Source organism: Mobula hypostoma, chromosome 7 (genome assembly GCF_963921235.1).
Source record: "Mobula hypostoma chromosome 7, sMobHyp1.1, whole genome shotgun sequence".
Taxonomy (NCBI): Eukaryota; Metazoa; Chordata; class Chondrichthyes; order Myliobatiformes; family Myliobatidae; genus Mobula; species Mobula hypostoma.
The window spans coordinates 61,345,593-61,369,047 of record NC_086103.1 but is presented as its reverse complement, the minus strand read 5'-3'; the positions used below and the strand labels follow the sequence as shown (position 1 = coordinate 61,369,047).

Here is a 23,455-nt window from a genome sequence, read left to right as displayed (position 1 = left end):
TATGAAACAGTTCGTAAGCCAAAATGTCGTAAAGCAAAGAAGCAATTACCATTTATTTATATGGGAAAATTTTGTGAGCATTTGCAGATCCAAAAATAACCTACGAAATCATGCCAAATAACACATAAAACCTAAAATAACAGTAACATATAGTAAAAGCAGGAATGATATGATAAATACACAGCCTATATAAAGTAGAAATACTTTTCCACAATCATTGCCGGCACTGTTCTCCGAAGTGAAAATTTCACGCAAGCTCTCTCGGCATCGCCTCTGCTCTGGGCCGACAATTACGTGCCAGGCGGCACCTAATTAATTAGCATGTTTATTTTGGCTTTTTTCTTAAAGATGTGCTGTGTGCCTCCTGGCTACCGCTGCATTCTCTGCGAATCGGTATCTGTCCGCGGCCTGGGTGTTGGGATACTGGGGTGTCATCTCGTCGTCTGTTTCCATTAGGGCAGGCAGCTCATCTTCTCCTATGACTGCCCGCCTCGATGTCGAAGGTCGAGGTTCGTCGTCTGCTGTGGCTGATGTGGAAGGCTTGCTTGACTGCTGAGCCTCGCGCATTTTTCTATCATACAGTTCTTTGTAAACACTCAAACCATCTTTCAAATACTGTATGCCCTAAACCAACGTACTCTTTCAAAATTAAAGTCGTACTTTATCATTGCAGCGAAAATCTCACGCAGTTGGTTCACGTGCATTTCGCTACTGCATTCGGTTTCAATTGTTATCCTTTCCTCTTCCAATTGCATCAGCTCTTCATCTATCAGTTCTTGGTCATGGGATGCTAAAATCTCTTCAACATCATATTCATCAGCTTCCACAAGCCAAACTCACTTAGTCCTTACTTCGTTCAGCACGATCAAAACGCTTAATTATGTCTAGTTTTATACTGTGTAACACCCTCACGAGCTCTTTCAGGCTTTTCCGATACCTTAGAACTCATCTTGCAAACGGCTGCTCACAGGCACGTGTTTAAGCAATGCCGGCAAGAATGCAGTTCCGAATCCGGGGGAGAGCAGCTGCTCGGGGCGTGCGCTGCCTTTTATCGTGCGCTGATTTTTTCGCACGCTGATTTTTTTCGTAACAGTGAAAACACCTTCTGTTAGCGAAAACAGGGTACTAATGTTGGTCTTTTGTAACAGTGAGGTTTCGTAAAGCGAACATTTGAAAAGCAGGGGACACCTGTACTGAGATCAGTTGTGATTCACATGTTCTCTGACTTAGTATAATGGTTCCGCCCATTTCCAAAATAGGGAGTGTGCAATTAAATTTCTTTCTTTCTGATTTGGATCATTCCAGATTAGGAGGTTTTACTTTCTGCTTTTGCCATGGGCATGACATTTTGTTTCAGGAGTTTTGGTTTGGATCCTCATCTTTCTGATTCTTGGGGAACGTCTTTTGGTATAAGCTGTGTTATACTGTCACTTTGTATGAATACTCTCTTCTCGAGCTTCCAGATGGGTGCAGGTATCGATTATAACCAAAAATTGAAATGTCAGTTATAATCGATACCTGTACCTGGCTGGAAGCCTGAGAAGAGTTTATTCATCATATACGCTGGGAAAGCACTAGCTTCTTTTTCATGTTACTTTGTACTTTTGTATCTAGTTTCAGCTTTAGGTTTTTGCCTGCAATCATTTTTCTTGTATTTTACTGATCTAAATATTAATTTGAGTGTTCCAAAATCTTGTTTGTCCTCAAACTCCATTTATCTATGTATGGTGTGAATGTTCTGATTTTGATTTTTTTTGTGTATTAGTCTTCAATCTCCATTTTTCCCCACTACTGATTTACATTGCCTGATGATCAAGTTATGAGAGTGCATTGACTGATGTAAAGGTTATCTGTCTGATCATTGAGCATTTTCCTCTGTTTGTATCCACCTAGTCCTGTACTTTTGCTTGTGCTTGGGAACATAGAACCACAAATGAGTTAGTCAGCTAACTTTTCCTCCGTGCCCTTCAGTCTGTATTTACTGACTGTCCTTGTCAGCTGGAGGGAAAAAAATGATCTTTTCACTTGTCCTTTCCCCAAGATTGATTTCTGGTTAGGTGTGTACTGAAATTTTCAAAGATTTCAGGAATTTTACTTTGTTTCATTATTTTTGCTATTAAAAAGATCTAATACTTTCTCCATCCTTCTTGCCTTTTGGAAAGCTGATGAGTATTAGATTACATTTTAGTTTAAATTTTCCTAATACATCTACAGTGTCAAATTACTTCCTAGTCCATTATAGCTGAAACAATTTGCAGAGATAATTTTTATTTCTTGTTCAGACATACTCTAGTAATTGTTTTCAATTTCAGGCACTCTCACTTTCCACCAGTGTAGTTTTTTCCCCACTTAGGCTATGTCTACACTACGCCGGATAATTTTGAAAATGAAGCTTTTTCTCTTCGTTTTGACCCTCCGTTCACACTGAACCGGCATTTTTAGCCCCCGAAAACGGAGATTTTCAGAAACTGTCTCCAGAGTGAATAAATCTGAAAACGCCTAATATCCGTTGCAGTGTGTACGGAGTAACCGGAGCTTTTTAAAACCACTGCCATGACGTGCCGGAACAGATGGCAACAGCGTGGCATTTCATTGTTTTCTTCTTATTATTATTATTATTGCTACACTACTTTATTGTTTAGAGTGCACAATCATCACAGCGATATTTGATTCTGCGCTTCGCAGAACCTAACAATTTCAGAACAGACGGCAACGAGACTGAAGCCAGAAGAGTTGGAAATGTACTCACCAAATACTTCGACCCATAGCTTACTGAATAAATAAGTATACTCACTTTGCCCTGTTTTCTTTCCTTGCTTGTATGAAGGTAAGGACAGAAAATACCCGCCGCCACCTCCAGTTTAAATTCCATGTGGAATACTTTGGAGGATCAAGAACCAAGAACCAAGGTGGTTTACCTATTTATGCAAATACCTCTCTGACAATAGATGTGTAACAGCCTAATGTAACATTGTATGGAAATACAAGGTAACACTGACGCAGTCATGTTCTATACATTTAACAAGGTGCTTTATTAATGCAACAGAGTTAGTCAGTTTTTCAATGCTCGTCGTCAGCCGGGTCATACTGTCCGTGAGTTCCCTGTCGGTTGCCTCCATACGCTCCAGTATTTGTTTTTTTAAGTTTTAAGTCCTCCTTCACGACAGCCAAGAGCAATTCCTTTTAAGTTTTTCTACTCCGTAACTGGACAAACGCGCACCAAGTATATCGTTTCCTTTTTGCTTGTTTTCTGTGTCCTGCGCATGCCCAGTAGGAGGAGATTCGCCTAAATATCCGCCTAATGTGGACGGAGTTATTTTGAAAAACGCTTAGTGTGGACGCCTGTCATTTTTACTCGAAACCAGCGTTTTCAAAATTATCCGGCGTAGTGTAGACGTAGCCTTAGTTAACTACTACACCTATTACATTGTGTTTTTGTTGCCCAGAGAATGGTATGTTAAATCAGACTGGGATCTGTGGCCCAATAGTTTAACTATTCTTCAAGCTTTATGCTATGTGCTATGCAAATTATAAATTGTTCTCTTCCCATTGAATGTCATGCATAAGAGATGCAGTACCAAAGAAACTTAATTGTTCATTTAAAAAAAAAGTTGTAGTTTTAAATAAATTTTGATGAAGAAAACTTCTTGCTAAAGAAGTGTTCACTGTCATCGGTTCTTTTCTAGTTCCAGTCAAGGGTCTGCCCCAAAATGTCCGCTTTTTTCCCCTCCATAAATGCTGCCTGACCTGAGTTCCTCCAGCATTTTGTGTGTTGCTCTTGTTTATCATTTGTACAAATGTTAAGAAGAGATTTTGCATCAGTTAAATCAGCGGTCCCCAACCACCGGGCCGCAAAGCATGTGCTACCGGGCCATGAGGAAACGATATGATTTGGTGATAGGAATCAGCTGCACCTTTCCTCATTCCCTGTCATGGCCACTGTTGAGCTTGAACGCATGCGAGGTCATTACCCGCGCGTCAACCATGTCAGCACGGGAAGGAGATCAACTTCTCGAGCTTACAAATGACGGCGGGCTGAAAAGTATGTTTGACTTAACATCTCTGCCGGCATTCTGGATCAAAGTCAAGGCTAAATATCCTGAGATAGCCATGAAAGCACTGAAAACATTGCTTCTATTTCCAATGTATCTCTGCAATGAATGCAACGAAAACTAAATTGCGGAATAGACTGGACAGAAGGAACCCCCTTCGAGTATCGCTGTCTCCCATCACCCCTCGATAGGACCGTCTTGTTGCAGGGAAACAAGCCCAGGGCTCCCACTGATTCAGCGATATTGCTGTGTTGCAATGATTTTATATGTTCATACGGGGAAAATATGTGCTGTGTGTTTAATATCCAAACGTTACTTAAAATGTTATGATGCTATTGACTTATAAGTGACTTGTATAACCATATAACAATTACAGCACGGAAACAGGCCACCTCTGCTTTTCTAGTCCGTGCCAAACGCTGCTCTCACCTAGTCCCACTGACCTGCACTCAGCCCATAACCCTCTATTCCTTTCCTGTACATATACCTATCCAATTTTGTGTTAAATGATAATATCAAACCTGCCTCTACCACTTCTACTGGAAGTTCGTTCAACACTTACTTCAAGCTCCCCTGTCCTCCCCAGATAATTGACTTATCACTATATTCATGCGAGGAAAATATGCGCTGTGTGTTTATGATTAAATTCGTCAGATAAACCCTTTCAGAAACGAAGTTGAGTGTATTAGCCACTTATCACCTATATTCCAGTAATGATTAACACCCCCCCCAAACAGAATCGCCAAAAACGATTTGTAGAAAAAAAATCGGCATGTACACGCATACACACTGGTGCCCGCACACGGCTTCATGGTGTGGTAGTCTTTCTCGGGGTAAACACAACGTATTTGACTGCTACTCTTGTCCGTTGGCAACCCTACCCCCCCACCTCCGGCAGGTCGGCCGGTCCGCAATGCAAAAAAGGTTGGGGACCCCTGAGTTAAATTGATTAATTCTCTCTGTATTTCCGTTCTTTTGCATCCACTAAATCAGCACAATTGCTCAGGACTTCTAAATCTGTGTTCTTTAAATATTCATTGATGCATTTAAGCAGTATCTAGGTTAATATAACATGAACATCTATTAAAAATCACACAATACAGTACCTATAAAAATATTCAACCCCTCCCCCCTGGAAGTTTTCATGTTTTATTGTTTTACGGCATTGAATCACAGTGGATTCACTTTGGCCTTTTTTGACACTAATCAACAGAAAGACTTTTTCGTGTCAAAGTGAGAGCAGATCTTTGCAAGGTGATCTAAATTAATTACAAATATAAAAAAGAAAATAGTTGACTGCGTAAGTATTCACCCCCTTCAAGTCAGTATTCAGTAGATGCATCTTTGGCAGCAATTACATCCTTGAGTCTGTGTGGATAGGTTTCTATCAGCTTTTCACATCTGGACACTGCAATTTTTTTCCCCATTCTTTCTTACATAACTGCTCAAGCTCCATCTGATTGCATGGGGATCATGAGTGAACAGCCCTTTTCAAGTCCAGCCACAAATTCTCAAACTTGATTGTGGTCTGGACTCTGACTTGGCCACGCCAGGACATCAACTTTTGTTTTTAAGCCATTCCTGTGTAGCTTTGGCTTTATGCTAGGGAACATTGTCTTGCCGGAAAACGAATCTTCTCCCAAGTCGCAGTTCTGTTGCAGACTGCATCAGGTTTTCCTCTGGGCTTTCCCTGTATTTTGCTGCACTCATTTTGCCCTCTACCTTCACAAACCTTAAAGGGCTTGCTGCAGTGATGCAGCCACCACCATACTTCACGGTAGGGACAGTGTGTTTTTGATAATGTGTTGTGTTGGGCTTAGTCCAAACAAGCCATTTAGTCTGATGGCCAAAAAGCTCAATTTTGGTTCAACGAGACCGTAGAACCTTCTTCCAGCTGACTTCAGATTTTCCCACATGCCTTCTGGCAAACTCTAGCCAAGATTTCAGGTGAGCTTTTTACAACAATTGCTTTCTCTTTGCCACTCTCCCATAAAGCTACAACCGGTGAAACACCCAGGCAACAGTTGTTTTATGCACAGGCTCTCCCAGCTTAGCCACTGAAGCTTGTAACTCCTCCAGAGTTGTTGTAGGTGTCTTAGTGGCCTACATCACTAGGCCCTTCTTGCACGGTTACTCAGTTTTTGAGGATGGCCTGCTCTAGGCAGGTTTACAGCTGTGCCATATTCTTTCCATTTCCTGATTGACTTAACAGTACTCTAAGGAATATTCAATGACTGTGTGGGTACGTGGCCAAGTGGTTAAGGCATTGGACTAGCGACCTGAAGGTCGTGAGTTCGAGCCCCAGCTGAGGCAATGTGTGTTGTGTCCTTGAGCAAGGCACTTAATCACACATTGCTCTGCGACGACACTGGTGCCAAGCTGTATGGGTCCTAATGCCCTTCCCTTGGACAACATTGGTGTTGTGGAGAGGGGAGACTTGCAGCATGGGCAACTGCTGGTCTTCCATACAACCTTGCCCAGGCCTGCGCCCTGGAGAGTGAAGACTTTCCAGGCGCAGATCCATGGTCTCGCAAGACTAACTGATGCTTTTACTTTATTCAGTGACTTTATTCAGTCCATATCCTGACTTCTGTTTTTCAACAACCTTTTTACGGAGTTGCTTGGAGTGTTCTTTTGTCTTCGTGGTATGGTTTTGGCAGGATACTGACTCAGCAGCAGTTGGACCTTCCAGATACAGGTGTATTTTTACTACAGTCAATGGCAACACCTTGACTGTACACAGGTCTCCAAAAAGAGATCTCCGTTTAACTAATTATGTGACTTCTAAAACCAATTGGCTGCACTAGTGATGATTTGATGTGTCATATTAAAGGGAGGTGAATACTTGTGCAATCAATTATCTTAAGTTATATATTTGTAATTAATTTAGATCACTTTGCGGAGATCTGTTTTCACTTTGACAGAAAACTTTTTCTATTGATCAGTGTCAAAAAAGGCAAATTAAATCCACTGCAATTCAATGTTGTAAGACAAAGCATGATAACTTGCAGAAGGGGTGAATACTTTTCATAGGCACGGTGTGTCCAGCCTGCCCTTTACTATCTCATTTTTAAATAACTAATTTTTAAATCATTTATTATATTGGAACACATCAGTACCTGGTTAATTTAATTGGTGTCCTTATGCATTAAAGAACCAGCTTAATGTTTGCAGCCTTCCAGAATGCCTGTATTGATACCGTGAACATAAATTCACAATGGTGATTGAGTTATTCTAGGAGTCTCTGCAATATGTGTGGGGTCTCTTTCCTCCTACACAGCCCATAACCCTCCAATAACCCTCCATCCATGTGCCGATTTAGGAGTCACTTGGCAAAGATATCTCTTTAACTAAAAGCTAATACAGGTGCACCTTCTTTTATCCCTAATTCTGAAATCCAAAAAGCTCCAAAAACTGAAGTTTTTTTCGCCAACAGCTGATGTCACTCAGGTGTGACGTGGCAGCACTAGCAGAGGCTGCCAGAGGTCATTTGTGGCTCAGCGCTCGTACTGGTTACACGTGCATTTGCTTTTCGCTGATATTTTGTGTTCAGACTTTGTGCTTAATTCACTGTGGAAAATTTCAAAAAGAGCTGCAGATACCCCTATGGGTAACAATGAGAAAAAGAGAAGGAAGCATCTATCATTATCAATAACACAGAAAGTGGAGTTATTGCAGACGCTTGATCGTGGTGTATCTGTGCGGCGTCTTACTGAAGAAAATAGTGTTGGAACTACCACTGTATATGATTTAAATAAACAGAAGGACAAGTTACTGAAATTTTATAGTGACAGTGACATTCTACATTTATTCCAATAAGTCACTTTCGTTCATTTGAAGCTGTATATTTTTGTTTTATTGAATGTTTTTGTTGGAAATAAAAATTTTTCTTGTAATTATTCCCTAAACAATACAGTATAACAACTATTTACGTAGAATTTACATTGTATTAGGTATTATAAATAATCTAGAGATGATTTAAAGTATATGGGAGGGTGTGCATAGGTTTGGTGCGCCGCCGGGTCCTAAAGTCCATCGCACTGAGACTGGTTAAATAAGGGACTTGAGCATACGTGCTTTTCGGTATGCGGGGGGGGAGGGGGGGTTCTGAAATCCGAAAAATTCTGAATTCCGAAATGCAACTGGCCCCAAGGATTTTGGATAAGGGATTGTGGACCTGTACACCTAGTAAATTCTATGATCTTATTCTGAGATCTTCAGTGGGGCTAACTAACATAAACATTAGCAACATACATCAAAGTTGCTGGTGAACGCAGCAGGCCAGGCAGCATCTATAGGAAGAGGTGCAGTCAACGTTTCAGGCCGAGACCCTTCGTCAGGACTAACTGAAGGAAGAGTGAGTAAGGGATTTGAAAGCTGGAGGGGGAGGGGGAGATGCAAAATGATAGGAGAAGACAGGAGGGGGAGGGATAGAGCCGAGAGCTGGACAGGTGATAGGCAAAAGGGGATATGAGAGGATCATGGGACAGGAGGCCTAGGGAGAAAGACGGGAGGGGGGTGACCCAGAGGATGGGCAAGAGGTATATTCCCTTTCTAGATCTTTCTGTCTCTGTCTCTGGAGACAGCTTATCCACTGATATCTACTATAAGCCTACTGACTCTCACAGCTATCTGGACTAATCCTCTTCTCACCCTGTCTCTTGCAAAAACGCCATCCCCTTCTCGCAATTCCTCCATCTCCGCCGCATCTGCTCTCAGGATGAGGCTTTTCATTCTAGGACGAGGGAGATGTCTTCATTTTTTAAAGAAAGGGGCTTCCCTTCCTCCACTATCAACTCTGCTCTTAAACGCATCTCCTCCATTTCACGTACATCTGCTCTCACTCCATCCTCCCACCACCCCACTAGGAATAGGGTTCCCCTGGTCCTCACCTACCACCCCACCAGCCTCCGGGTCCAACATATTATTCTCCGTAACTTCCGCCACCTCCAACGGGATCCCACCACTAAGCACATCTTTCCCTCCCCCCCTCTCTCTGCATTCCGCAGGGATCGCTCCCTACACAACTCCCTTGTCCATTCGTCCCCCCCATCCCTCCCCACTGATCTCCCTCCTGGCACTTATCCGTGTAAGCGGAACAAGTGCTACACATGCCCTTACACTTCCTCCCTTACCACCATTCAGGGCCCCAAACAGTCCTTCCAGGTGAGGCATCACTTCACCTGTGAGTCGACTGGGGTGATATACTGCGTCCGGTGCTCCCGATGTGGCCTTTTATATATTGGTGAGACCCGACGCAGACTGGGAGACCGCTTCGCTGAACATCTACGCTCTGTCCGCCAGAGAAAGCAGGATCTCCCAGTGGCCACACATTTTAATTCCACATCCCATTCCCATTCTGACATGTCTATCCACGGCCTCCTCTACTGTAAAGATGAAGCCACACTCAGGTTGGAGGAACAACACCTTATATTCCGTCTGGGTAGCCTCCAACCTGATGGCATGAACATTGACTTCTCTAACTTCCGCTAGGCCCCACCTCCCCCTCGTACCCCAGCTGTTACTCCTTTTTATGCACACATTCTTTCTCTCACTCTCCTTTTTCTCCCTCTATCCCTCTGAATATACCTCTTGCCCATCCTCTGGGTCACCCCCCCCCCCATCTTTCTCCCGAGGCCTCCTGTCCCATGATCCTCTCGTATCCCCTTTTGCCTATCACCTGTCCAGCTCTCGGCTCTATCCCTCCCCCTCCTGTCTTCTCCTATCATTTTGCATCTCCCCCTCCCCCTCCAGCTTTCAAATCCCTTACTCACTCTTCCTTCAGTTAGTCCTGACGAAGGGTCTCGGCCTGAAACGTCGACTGCACCTCTTCCTATAGATGCTGCCTGGCCTGCTGCGTTCACCAGCAACTTTGATGTATGTTGCTTGAATTTCCAGCATCTGCAGAATTCCTGTTGTTAACATAAACATTAGTTTATTGTATTCCCCTACACAATTGCAATGGTAAATGTCACACGCTCATTGTTTAAAAAAAACTTTTCAACATCCATTAAAACTAGATTCACTAGTTTCAATAGATGTTCAATGGGTTTCTTTTTGAGATTGGTTCATATTTGTATTTCTGTACACAAACTGTGACGCAGTCAGTTAGTATACTCTCCTACACACATCTGACTGACTGATGGACCTCTGGTTTCCTTCTCCTGAAGTCAAATCAGCTCCTTGGTCTTGTTGACACTGAGTCAGAGGTTGTTGTTATGGCACCACTCAGCCAGATTTTCAATCCCCCTCCTGTATGCTGATCCACCACCACCTTTTGATTTGGCCTGCAACGGTGGTGTCAGCAAACTTGAGTATGGCATTGGAGCTGTACTTAGTCTCAGTCTAAAGCGAGTAGAGCAGGGGCACACAGCCTTGTGGTGCACCTGTGCTGATGGAGGTCGTGGAAGAGATGTTGCCAATCTGAACTGACTGGGGTCTGCAAGCGAGGAAATCAAGGATCCAATTGCACAATGAGGTATTGAGCCCAAGGATTTGAAGCTTATTGATTAGTTTTGAGGGGATGTTGGTATTGAATGCCAAGATGTTGATAAAGAGCATCCTGCTGTGGACCTGTTGCTCTAATAGTCAAATTGGAGCAGATCCAAGTTGCTTCTCAGGTAGGAGTTGATATAGTTCATCAACAACTTCTCAAAACTTCATCCCTGTGGATGTAAGTGCTACTGGACAATAGTCATTGAGGCAGATTACCACGTTCTTCTTAGGCACAGGTGTAACTGAAGCCTGCTTGAAACAGCTGGCTACTTCAGACTGCCGAATACCTACAGTACCTAATCCCAAGCTTGCAGATATTTTGTCCCAAATGGCCCACTGCATTGGCATAGGGGCTAGCGCAATGGTTTACTGTGCCAGCTGTAAGATGAGGCTTCAATGCCTGCATCTATCGGAGAGAAGTTTGTATGTTCTCCTTGTAACTGTGAGAGTTTCCTCAGTGCGCTCCAGTTTCTTCCCACATTCCAAAGACGTGGGTTAAGGTTACTAAGTTATGCTGGCACCAGAGGTGCAGCAACACTTGCAGGCTGCTCAGCACAATCCTTGCTGATTTGATTTGATACAAATGATGCATTTCACTGTTTTGATATCCATGTGGCAAATACAGCTAACCTTTAATATTGTTGTTTATAAAAGCTCGTAATAATTGACATGAAGACAAAAGGAACAAATATACATTCCATTGAAGAAAGAATTCTCTGGTCTTGAGATGTACAGTGACTGCTGTTTAAAATAATTGGTTCTTCAAATAGAGTGCAAAAAACATTCCAGTTCAGAGCAAGACATCTGTTACCAATTGTTCATTTTCAGCATGATTGAGCAAAAGTACTTCAAAACTGCACTCAAAATATCCAAAAGCACTTTTATACCCACAATTTTTGTTTACAAATTTCAGCAAGCCATTCAGTTTCGTTGCAGCAGTAATAACTCAGGGCATTAAAAGAAGCAAAGGAGGCAATTATAGAGGCTCTGACAATTATTTTTCAGTCATCTTTGGCTATAGGAGTGGTGCTTGAGGATTGTAGGACTGTTTGTGCATGAATTTTACTTAAAATCCATGATGTGCATAAATAGGATAACTATTGGTCGGTAATCTTGTTGACAGTGATAAGCAAATTCTTAGGAGTACCACATTCTGCCTAGTTCCGTACAGAAAAAGAGATTTCACTGGTAAGGGTGGAGAGATTTGCAAAAATGTTGCCAAGATTGAAAAATATTACCAAATAAGGAATAATTGGATAAGATGAGGTTATTCTCTTTGGAACAGAAGCAGCAGAGGGGAGACTTAATTGAATTATGGTGGAGCCAAGAGGAAGTAAATAAGGATCTATTTCCTTTAACACAGAAGCCAAAACTCAGAATGCATGGATTTAAAGCAAATTATAGAAGAATTACAAAAGTAATGAGAAATATCTTTTTCATCCAGAGGATAGGAGGTATGGAACTCACTTGCCTAAACGGGTAGTAGAGGCAATAGCATAAAAGCAGTACCTGAATGTATCCTTTTAGGGCTGTGGAACAAGTACCAAAGAGGGAGTCTAGGTAATGCTCATTTTTGTATTGAATATAGAACATAGAACTTTACAGCAAAGTATGAGCCCTTTGGCTCACAGTGTTGTGCCAGCCTTTTAACCTACTGTAAGATCAATCATCCCTCCCACATAGCTGTCCATTTTTCTCTCATCCATGTGTCTATCTAAGAATCTCATAAATGTCCCTAATGTATCTGTCTCTACCACCATCTCTGACAGTTCCACCCTCCTGCCACTGTCTAAGTAAAAAGTCTCATCTCTGATATCCCCTATAATTTCCGAGAAACAACTTGGTTATATCCCCTTATTTACCTATTTCCATCCTGTCAAGTAAGCTCTCATCTTCACACAAAATGCTGGAGAAACTCCAGCAGGCCACACAGCATCGATGGAAAAGAGTACAGTCGACATTTCAGGCCCTGCCTGTCCTGGCCTGCTGAGTTCATCCAGCATTTTGTGTGTGTTGGTTGGATTTCCTGTATCTGCATATTTTCTTATCTTTGAACCTCTCCTCTTCCTTCACTCCAAAGAGTATAGCCCTAGCTCTCTCAACCTGAACTCGTTCAACATTCTCTATAACTGAAGCAGCATACTGGTAAATCTTCTCTGCACCCTCTTTAAATCTTCCACATCCTTCCTATCATGAGGTGACCAAATGTGGTCTGATCAGTTTTATAGAGCTGTAACATTACCTTGCAGCTCTTGAACTCAATCCCCCAAGCAATGAAGGTCAACACATCCATACGCCTTCTTTTCTACATTTGTACTGCAACTTTCAGAGATCTATGGATGTGAACAACGAGATCCCTCTGTTCCTCCACACTGTTAAGAATCCTGCCATTACCCTGTATTCTGTCTTCCAAGTTCAAAATAAATCACTTCATTATTTTCCGGGTTAAACTCCATCTGCTATTTCTCAACCCAACTCTGCATCTTATCAATGTCCTGTTGTAACCTACGACAACCTTTTGCACTGTCCACAACACCACCTACCTTTGTGTCATTTGCAGACATACTAAGCCACCCAGATGTGAGACTCACTAGTCTATAATTCTCACTGTTATCTCTATTATCTCTTTTGACAAACGTTTGCCACTGTCCAATTTTCTGGTACTACTCCTGGGGTCACTGAGGGCATAAAGATCATCGGCAAAGGCACTGCAATCTCATCCCTTGCTTTCCATCGTAACGTGGGGTGTATTCCATCCAGCCCCAGGGACTTGTCTCTCCTAATATTTTTCAAAAGTTCCTGCTCATCCTCTGTCTTAATGTTGGCATATTTCAGTATATCAGCCTGTTCTACACTAACTTCACATTTATCAAGAACCCTCTCACTGGTGAATACTGAAGCAAAGTATTTATTAATAACCTTCTGACTCCAAGCATGTTTCTTCTTTTATCCCTGATCGGACCTAACCTCATGTTAGTCATCCTCCTGTTTTTCACATACGTGTAGAATGCTTTGGGGTTTTTCTTAATCCTACTCACCAAGTCCTTCTCATGTCCCCTTCTGACCTATTATGTCCATTCTTAAGCACCTTCTTGGCTACTTTGATAACTTTTTGGAATCCTGTCTGATCTTTGCATCCTAACTTTGAAGTATGCTTTTTTACTTCCTCTTGACTAGGTATTCCACCTCTTGTCAACCGTGGTTCCTTCACCCTGTCATTCTTTCTTTGCCTCAATGGGACAAACCTGCAATAACTCCATGCAGGTACTCCCTAAACAACCTGCACATTTCCCTGAGTACATCCATTCCCAATTTATGCTCCCAAGTTCGTGCCAATTGCATCATAGTTTGTCCTCCTCCCCCCCCCCCAAATAAATACTTTCCCATACCATGTGATCCTGTCCCTCTCCAGGGCTATGTAAAGGTCAGAGTGTTGTGTTTGTTGTCTGCAAAACGCTCACCCACTGAGAGATCAGTCACTTGTCCAGTTCCATTGCCTAGTACCAGATACAGTATGGCCTCTCCTCCAGAGGCCTGTCTACATATTGTGTCAGGAATCCTTCCTGGATACATTTAACAAAATCCACCTCATCTAAACATTTTGCATTATGGAGTTGCCAATCAATATTAGGGAAGTTGAAGTCATCAACAGCAATAATCTTGTTATTTTTGCACCTTTCCAAAATCTACCTCCCAATCTGCACTGCAGTGTCTCTGTTGCTATTGGACATTCTGTAATAGTCTCAGTAGAGTGATTACTCCCTTCCTGTTTCTGACTTCCACCCACACTGACTCTCCTCAACATCCACCCTTTCTGCAGCTGTGATGCTATCCCTGATTAGCAGTGCCACTCCCCCACCTCCTTTCCTCCTTCCTTGATCCTTTTTGAAACATTTAAACGCTGGACCATCCAGCAGCCATTCCTGCCCTGGTTACAACATCAGTTCCATGTACTGACCAAAACATTAACTGTGTTTCTCTTTCACAGATTCTACCTGACCTTTTGACTGTTTCCAGTACTTTTTCTTTTACTTAAGATGTGTGGAGTTGTACAGCACAAACAGGCCCTTCACCTACACAGTGTAATATCCTTCCATTTTCTGCACATTGATGTGCTATCTATATCATGGACAACTCCGTCATATTTGCCGTCACCACCACACCTGACAGTGCATTTAGGCACCCACCGGTTTCTGTGTGTGTAAAACAGCCCCACACATCTTCCTTGAACTTGCCCCTCTTAACCTCAATTGCATGCCCTCTGGTATTCGACATGCCAAACCTAGGACGGGAAAAATGATACTGGCTTTGTGTCTATGCCTCTAAGAATCTAACAACCTTCTCTCAGATCTCCCCTCTGCCTCTCCAGAGCAAACAATCTAAATTTGTGCTACCTTTCCTTATAGGAAGCATCATTCTGGTAAACATCTGCATCCTCTCCAGAGCCTCTATCCTTCCTATAATGGTGCAACTAGAATTGAATTCAGTACTCCATATGTGGTCTAACTGGACTTTTATGAAGCTGCAACATAACTTACTGAGTTTTCAGCTTCAGTTCCTTGACTACTAAACGCCATGTGCCGCTTTTACCACTGAAAGTTCAGGGAGTGATTTGGATCCAAAGATTCCTCTGCAGTTCAACACTTAGGAGAATTACCATTAACAATGTACTGTCCCTTTACATCTTCAAAGTGCAGCAGTTTATTTTCGACTCTGTTAAATGTCATCTGCCATTTCTCAGCTCATATCTACATCTAATCTATATCCTGCTATAACATTGCAGTTTTGTACACTAACCACAACACCACCAATAACTACCTTCCGTATTCTGTGGGCAAGCCAATTCTGAATCCAAAGAGCCTAAATCACCATAGATTCCGTGCATAATCTTTTGCATGTCTCCCAAGCGCTGCCGTGTTAAATGCCTTGCCATATAGATAATATTCACAGCTCTACCATCATTAATTACTCTTGTCACCTCAAAAAAAAAGGCATAACTCAATCAAACTAGTAAGACATGACTCCCTTTCATTTCTGACCTGGTTCTCTGTTTCCTATTCCACCTGTCAAGCTAGTTTAAACCCCACCCCCGAGTGGCACGAGTGAACCTCCCAGCCAGGATATTGGTTCCCCTCCAGTTAAGGTTACCCTTGCCCCAGAAGAGGTTCCAATGATGCAAGAACCCTGCCCCCTGCACCAGTTCCTCAGCCACGCATTATCTGTTCTATCTTTCTGTTCCTGCCCTGATGAGCACATGGCACTGAGAGTTATCTACAGATCACTACTTTCAAGGTTCTGCTTTCCAGCCTCCTCTGAACTCCCTGTACTCATTGCATAGGACCTTTATCCTCACCTCTACCCAGGTCATTGGTGCCAGTGTGGATCACAACCTCTGCCCCTTTCTAGCGTCCCTGCTGAGTGCCACTACTGTGGCTGTGGCTGCTGCTACTGTGCCTTGATGGATCATTCCACTCCCCTACCCATCCCAAAGCCAGTATCCAAAGGGGTATATTATTGCTGAGAGAGTAACCATAGAGGGATCCTACTCTGTCTTTTCCCCTTACCCAAATATCTGCAGTCTGTACCTTGGGGGTCATCACCTTAACCTTACCAAAACTCTTGTCTGTGATGCTTTCAGCATCTTGGGCAATTCAATGTATGCCTAACTCCATCTCTAGTTCCTTCACGTGTCAGTCAAAAGCTGCAGCTGGGTCCTCCTCCTCTAGGTGAAGTCATCAGGTACACTGGCAGTCTTTTTGACCTCCGACGGCCTGCAGGAAGAGCAGACCACTGCCCTAACTGACATCCCAGCTGTTCTAATACGAGGGGTGATTGATAAGTTTGTGGCCTAAGGTAGAAGGAATCAATTTTAGAAAATCTAGCACATTTATTTTTCCTACATTTACACACTTAGTCCAGCGGTCATGGACCATACGGATCCCTTTGTAGAAGTCGGCGTCTTGGACTTCCAGAAGTGGTCCACAGCAGGGGTGATTGGTAAGTTTGTGGCCTAAAGTAGGAGGAGATGAGGAGAAACTTCAAACTTTCTGCATTTTCACTCGGAGTTGAACTGCCCATGCATGTAATGAGAGCTGTATAACTCATCTCCTTCTACCTTAGGCCACAAACTTATCAATCACCCCTTTTGTGGACCACCTGGAGGTCAAGATGCTCTCATTACATGCACGTGTATTTCCACTCTTTGAGTGATAATGCAGAAAGTTTGAAGTTTCTCCTCATCTCCTTCTGCCTTAGGTCACAAACTTATCAATCACCCCTGCTGTGGGCCACTTCTACAAAGGGATCCGTATGCTCTACAACCGCTGGACTAAGTGTGTACATGTAGGAGGGGGCTATGCTGAAAAATAAATGTCCTAGGTTTTCTGAAATTGACTCCTCCTCCTACCTCAGTCCACGAACTTATCGATCACTCCTCGTAGAAACAATAATTCTAAGAAACACGTCACCTGCACCTTCATGCTCAGCCTCCTTTCATCAAAGCCTCAGTACTCAATCTAAGCCACAGTAGTTACATCTCAAACACAGCCACTCCCTGAAATGGCCACTCTGCTAGGGCCTGCTTCCTTTTTTATACCTGCAAATAGCAATTAGCCAAACAAGTTATTAACTGTAAATCAACATTCAAAAAGTTGGTTCTCCCCTTTGCTCTGGATGCAACAACTTGCAAAATTTGCAAATGGATTTTATTGATTATTGTGTTTGTTAATCTGAGCAGTAACAGATAAAAGATTGAGGAGGAAAGATGTCGTTTTATAATCTAGTTCAGTAATCATTCAAATAGTTTTGAATCCATAATATATATTTCCTTAAGAACTGCTCGTTGGTGGAGGAGCTGGATTTGATGCAGACCATGTTGCTGTCTGCCACAGGAAGGTATCTGAGTTGGTGCACAAAGGTGATGGGTATACTGTAATTGCGAGTGATTGCTTTGAATATTTCTGTTGTGGGCATTGACATGTAAAATGCTGCAAGTCCATTTCCCTTGTTTATTGGTGAGACCGACGACAGCAGAGTTGTATGGCCTCTGTGTGGTGAGGACTAGGCCTCAAGCTGTGGGCTTGCCTGTTGCAGTAGCCCAGGAAAGGAGACACCAGAGGTGGTGGCCCCTTTCATCAGTGATGCCCTCCAGTGTTCAGTCAGTGGAATGACAAGCTGGACTGTGTGCATCTATTCATCTGCGGACTGCCGAGAACCAGTGCACCATCAATTTACAGGACATGTCAGTTAGGGACTTGAGATTTTTTTTGTGTGACTGTATGTTTATTTGCTATCTTATATGTGCCTTGTGTTGTGTATGACTGGTACTGTGTTTTGCACCTTGGCCCTAGAGGAACACTGTTTCGTTTGGCTCTACTCATGGGTATTCATGGTTGAATGATAATTAAACTTAGATTTGAAATATTTTAAGTGAAATTGAATTCTGTTTTAATCTTTTTTTGCTTTAGTTCTCTTTGTTACTTAACCTTGAATTTTTTAATATGATGTGTTACATAATTTTTTGTTAAACTTTTCCTTCTACATCATAGTATCAGAGAGTCAAATCTGCTGGCTTCTCAGAGTGAAATCTAATAAGTGGCATTGCCTGTTCTTTCCACATTGCTATGCAACTTTTTTGTTCCTTCCAATTTTTACCTTTCCGTCTTTGCTTTGAAAGCCACAATTGAACCTATTTCCATAGCACAAAGACAGATTATTCCATATCATAACTATTCACTATAAAATAAAATTTCTCACATCACTCCTGGATGGTTTGCAAATCATTTTAAATATGTCCATTAGTTATTGCCATATTATTGCCCTTTAATTTTCCTCTTTAACCCATCAAGATTTTACTCATCATAAATTCTCCTCTTTTTGCCCTAAGGAAAGCAAACCTTCGTGCCTTCGTAACACAAATCCCTCAACTTGGAAATTATTCTTGTATATGTTTTTCTTTGCTGTCTCTATTGCCTTCATAGCTTCCTTGCATTTATGCTCCCAATTATTAGAAAAATTAGGATCCCCTGTTCTTTAACTGCATTCTTAACTTGGTTGCAGCCTTTTAAATTTTTCTGCAGATGCGCAGAGGTATTTTTGTTTCTGATCCTCTTTTACAATTCTACCATTTAATTGAAATTTTATTTTGTCGCTCTCACCATGATGTAACACATTGCACTTCTTCATCTTTATTTTTAAATCCCATATACCATTGCAGCAGGCAATTCTCCTTGCAATGTCATCTGTAGAATTTGGAAATGTTTGACATGCATAGCCATATCCAGGTGGTTAATGGCAGTGAGTAGTCCCAATATCTCCGAGTTGGGCATTTTAAGAAATATTTTCATAGTGTAAATTTGAATGTGCTTGTTCATTTTGAATTGGTGAAAATATTTGAGAGAGACATAATTGGCCCTCAATTACAAATTCTTAATGTTGTGTCCAAAATTTGATTAAGGAATGATTATATGATTCTAAACAATTGAAATGATTTTCACAAGTATGGCACAGTGCTTGCTTAAATTCTGCAGTAAGAGCAAAATGCATTTGTTATACTGCACATATGAGTCAGCTGTGGGGTTGGGGCATAGGCGAGGAAGAGAGGATGGTTAATATTTTGCATCAAAACCAATCTTTTCTCTCTGCATATGTATGAACTGCTATTTCCTGCTTGTGTGGTTAATATTGTTCTACATAATACCTGACCATAATACCTGGATTAACATGTAAATCAGATACCTGCCCACAATATTTTCAACAGATTTTAATAAATTTAGTTTTGTAATATGTGGTTTGATATGTCAAAGTGTACTTTGTTTATCATGCTGTTAGTTTTGTTTGCTTACTCTGTTTCATGGGATGCTTAGCTGAAGCTTTGTCTGTGCTGAAGACTTGTGAGAAAGGAATATCAGGCCTTTGTAAGTCATGGGGTTTCGGAAGGAATCATCAGGCGAGAACCTTGTGTTTTGAGGGGCAGGGAAACTGTCAGGGATCAGTGAGATTAGCCAGGATTGCAGCTGAAGACTGAAGGTGATAGGTCATAAACAGTGATGATGAAGGATGAAGCTGTTTGAGATTTGGGACATGGAAGGACCACAAAGTGGAAGAAACAGGTCTTCACTCTATAGGAGGGTAAAGCAAAGGGATTGAGATGTGTGTGCCTAGGTGATTAGGGCTAAGTTAACGAGGGCAGTAGATTAATTACTACAATGAATTGAGAATAGTAGTGCTGGTAGAGGCTTGTAGTGATGCAGAAATGTGCAATATGAAGTAGATCTACATGATTTATTGTACAGGGTATAACATCACCCCATGAAACCTGTTGTGGAAATCAAATCCAGAAGAGTTTTCTCGTTATTCTGGAAATTCATGCAGACAATGCAAAATTAGACATTGGCCTATTTCGCTACAGAAGGAAAATATTTTCACTTGCTTTGTACTGAAAAAATAGAACATTCTGCAATTGAATTCCCGGATGGGTATCTCTTAAATAGAATTTTCTTCCCAGTATCCCATTATTTACTTCTGCTTCCCTACTTTGGAAAAGCTGCTTAGGAATTGTAGGAGGATAGCTTTACTTCCTTGGTTTTAATGCTTATATGCAAAAAAATTTCCTCAGGTATGTGATGAGACTGATTTTCTTTTTTTTTTGCACACACAGGAGTCCTTACAGAATGTTATGATGAACTTGGGAATCGATATCAACTTCCAGTTTATTGCCTTGCACCTCCAATCAACATGATTGAAGAGAAAAGTGACTTGGAGACTCTGGACATCCCAGAACCATCACCAAATTCTGGACAAGAATGTCAGCTACGGCTGCGGCTTTCCACGGGGAAAGACTTGAAGCTTGTTGTCCGCAGTACAGATACAGTCTATCACATGAAGCGACGTTTGCACACAGCAGAGGGAGTAGAGCCCTCCAGCCAGAGATGGTTCTTTTCTGGCCGACCATTGACAGACAAAATGAAACTGGAGGAGCTGAAAATCCCCAAGGACTATGTGGTGCAGGTCATCATCAGCCAACCTTTGCAGACTCCTACTCCTGTGGAAAACTGACCCCTTTGAATTCTTTGACTATTTCTTTCTACACAAGAACATTCATTTAATATCACCTGCGACGCATCCGTGATGAGGACTTCCAGAATGGTGTTCCCACTGATCCACTGAAATGTAGAACACAGCAGTTTATACTGAGAAAGCGACTCAGGAGAGGCTCCAGTTCATTGAGAATCTTCCAGGATTTGTTTTTTATTGGAAGACTTTGTTGAATGCATATCTGACCCAGATAGATTTCTTTCAGTTAGTTGTCCAATGAAATAAATCTAGCTGTAAATGTGTGGCCATCATTTTCTGCATACTTTGCTACAATATACTGAATTTTTATTAGAAATCATAAGTAGCTGATTTTAAATGATGCACACATACTGTCAAATAATAAGACTATATACAATCTTGACATTAGGTTTTCCTTCAGGAATAATGTCAGTGAGACTGAATCATTTGGAGTTAAATTATAAACTTTTTTTAATTTTCAGCATGCATTAGTGTGGAGAATTATACATCTTGATTAGTGGTAAACTAATTTATTGAAGTAGAAAAGGTAAAGTTCTTATTTTGATACCAGAAATAGTCTTGCGTCAGTTGCTGTTGAGTTGCATGATTAAGTGGGGGAAAGTTTAAAATGTTACAATTAGTGAAGAGGGTTAAAAACTCAGATTTTTTTTTTCCATTATAGAGATTTCTCCCCTCTCCTACCACAGTCTGTTGATGACTCTTCATATGTGCATCTGCATGGATTTGATAGTAATGGATTGGAACTGTAGATGACACAGCAAAGGTCAAATGGTCTGCTAACAGTCGTGATTCTGTTTCTGTAAAGCTGCAATGCAGCATTGTCAGTGTACAAACGATGAAGGAGGAAAAGAACCTTCACTTAGTCCACAGCTAATTAGCCATTCTACTCGATCAACTAATTGGCAGCCATATATTTGTTACTTGCTAACTTTAGTTTTGAATTTATTAATTTTTTTGAAAGCTAGTTATGTATAGTGATTGTGCCGGTGAACCGCTGCAACATTCTGTGGGCTGCTTACTTTGAACTTTATTAGGGAGCTGAACTTTTAAGGCATTCCAGGAGCTGCAGTGTATAATTTTAAGCTGAAGCAACAGCAGTTATAACCTAGATTTGGCCAATAGTAAAACATCTTTTGTTCAGTTTCTTTTGTATCCTGTGATAGATGTAAAAGAGATTCAATAGTTTAAATTCAACCTGTAAGACGAAATACTTTTTCATTTATTTAATTTCTCTGCTATGTATAGTTTAAAGCAAAGAATGATTTTTGTATTTTTAGAAAATAGAAGTTAGGTTAATTTCAGAAAATTATTGAGGTAAATATTTTTGACACATGAATTAAATATTTGGCAATTTCACAGTTAGTATGATTTTTAGGAGTGCAAAGTTGTGATGCCATATATTTACTTCTAAAGGATCTTTTATATTATATTTGATATACTTCATGCATGTTTCCTTGTTTTTATTGCTAATTTGGGGGCCTTTAGTACAATATTCTCAGTAAGCGAATTGTGTAATTTCAATAAAAAGAATGTTCCTTTGGGATCAGATTATATATACGCATACACCAATATTGTGCCTGAGCTATTGAAAAATAGAGGTTTTACTTTGTGCATAACTGTCCAGCTGAAAAGTAGATTGGGGTACTATTAATTGTTGAGCCTCGTGTTCTATTTAGAGGTTTAATAATTTGGTATTAGATTTCTGATTTGTACAAGGTTTATAAGGAATGTTGTAATGCAGAACATAAGCAAATATAGTTGGTTTTCATTTATGCATTGTCATTTTGTCATCCAGAGCATTAAATGTTATGAGTAACATTTGTCTGTTATATTGGGGATTGTCTGGAACAAACGTAAAATCTGATGTAATAATTGAATTGCCTTGCATACTATTTCTTACAGGTCCCACTTCTCATTTCCCAAACTAATCATCTAAAAGTTTCAGTCTCACTGACCAAAAGCTGTTCCTAAACATATTATTTCAGATTTTCTTTGTAGTATTTATTTTCTTGACCTTAATGCTTTATAGCATAGTATATTATGTGAACTGGAGCAAACATAGTAATTATCCCTTGATAAAGCACAACAACTAACTGCTGTACATCAGAGTCACTGTTTTTTATATATTGAAATGTTTTAAGCATTTCTTTTGTAGTTCATAAGACTTGGGCTATTGAATTGGTTTTATATCTTCCATACAAAGTTGCAAGATAAGTCTTAATATAATGAAGTTTCAATCATTTTCAAACTTCCGTGCTGCAGGCATTTGCTGTTTCCTCTTTAAGGAACAGTAGTTTTTTTATGTTTTGTAACTGTACATTTGAATTTTCACAGATGACGTTGGGGCAGTGTCCTCTGATACTTTATACACTTTCCAATGCAGTTTGTGCTATTAATGTGCAGTACATTGTTGTAAGATCTGTACATTGTAATAAATGATTATTTGTCATAAAAGACCAGTGAATGTTTGGTAATGGATGTTTTATAATACACAAATAAACCAAATATTTGTAATTGGAGCCCATCAGTCAGTTTTCTGAATTGCAGTTAAACTCCAGCTCCTTTTCAGTTACTTGATTATCCTAAGGAATGCTGTTGTAATCAGCTTTTCATCTTGATCCTCTTAAAGGTTTTCTACTTTGGGTTAAGAGAAAGAACAACTATTATAATAAACTACAACTTCCCCTTTTATTGTTTGTTTTTCCATCTTTTAAATTATTCTGTAAATTTCAGCATCCGAACATTTTATTTACTTTGCCTTATCAATTCAGCTATCGCCTCCACCTTGTCAAACTGGCAGGGTTTCTGCTATTTTCCTGATTAGTCAGGAATTA

At 41.0% G+C, this 23,455-nt stretch overlaps 1 protein-coding gene across 2 annotated transcripts in view; it reads left to right on the top strand.

The window, feature by feature from the left end:
* ubtd2 (ubiquitin domain containing 2) overlaps positions 1 to 23,150 on the top strand; it is an 80,495-nt gene extending 57,345 nt beyond the window's left edge. The window contains exon 3 of one of the 2 annotated variants that reach the window (XM_063053514.1): positions 20,206 to 23,150. In XM_063053514.1, coding sequence (XP_062909584.1) covers positions 20,206 to 20,603 — 398 coding nt within the window. In that variant the 3' untranslated portion in view covers positions 20,604 to 23,150. The remainder of the gene's footprint in view (positions 1 to 20,205) is intronic. The other variant, XM_063053515.1, reaches the window with a different exon arrangement.
* Positions 23,151 to 23,455: the final 305 nt, after the last annotated feature.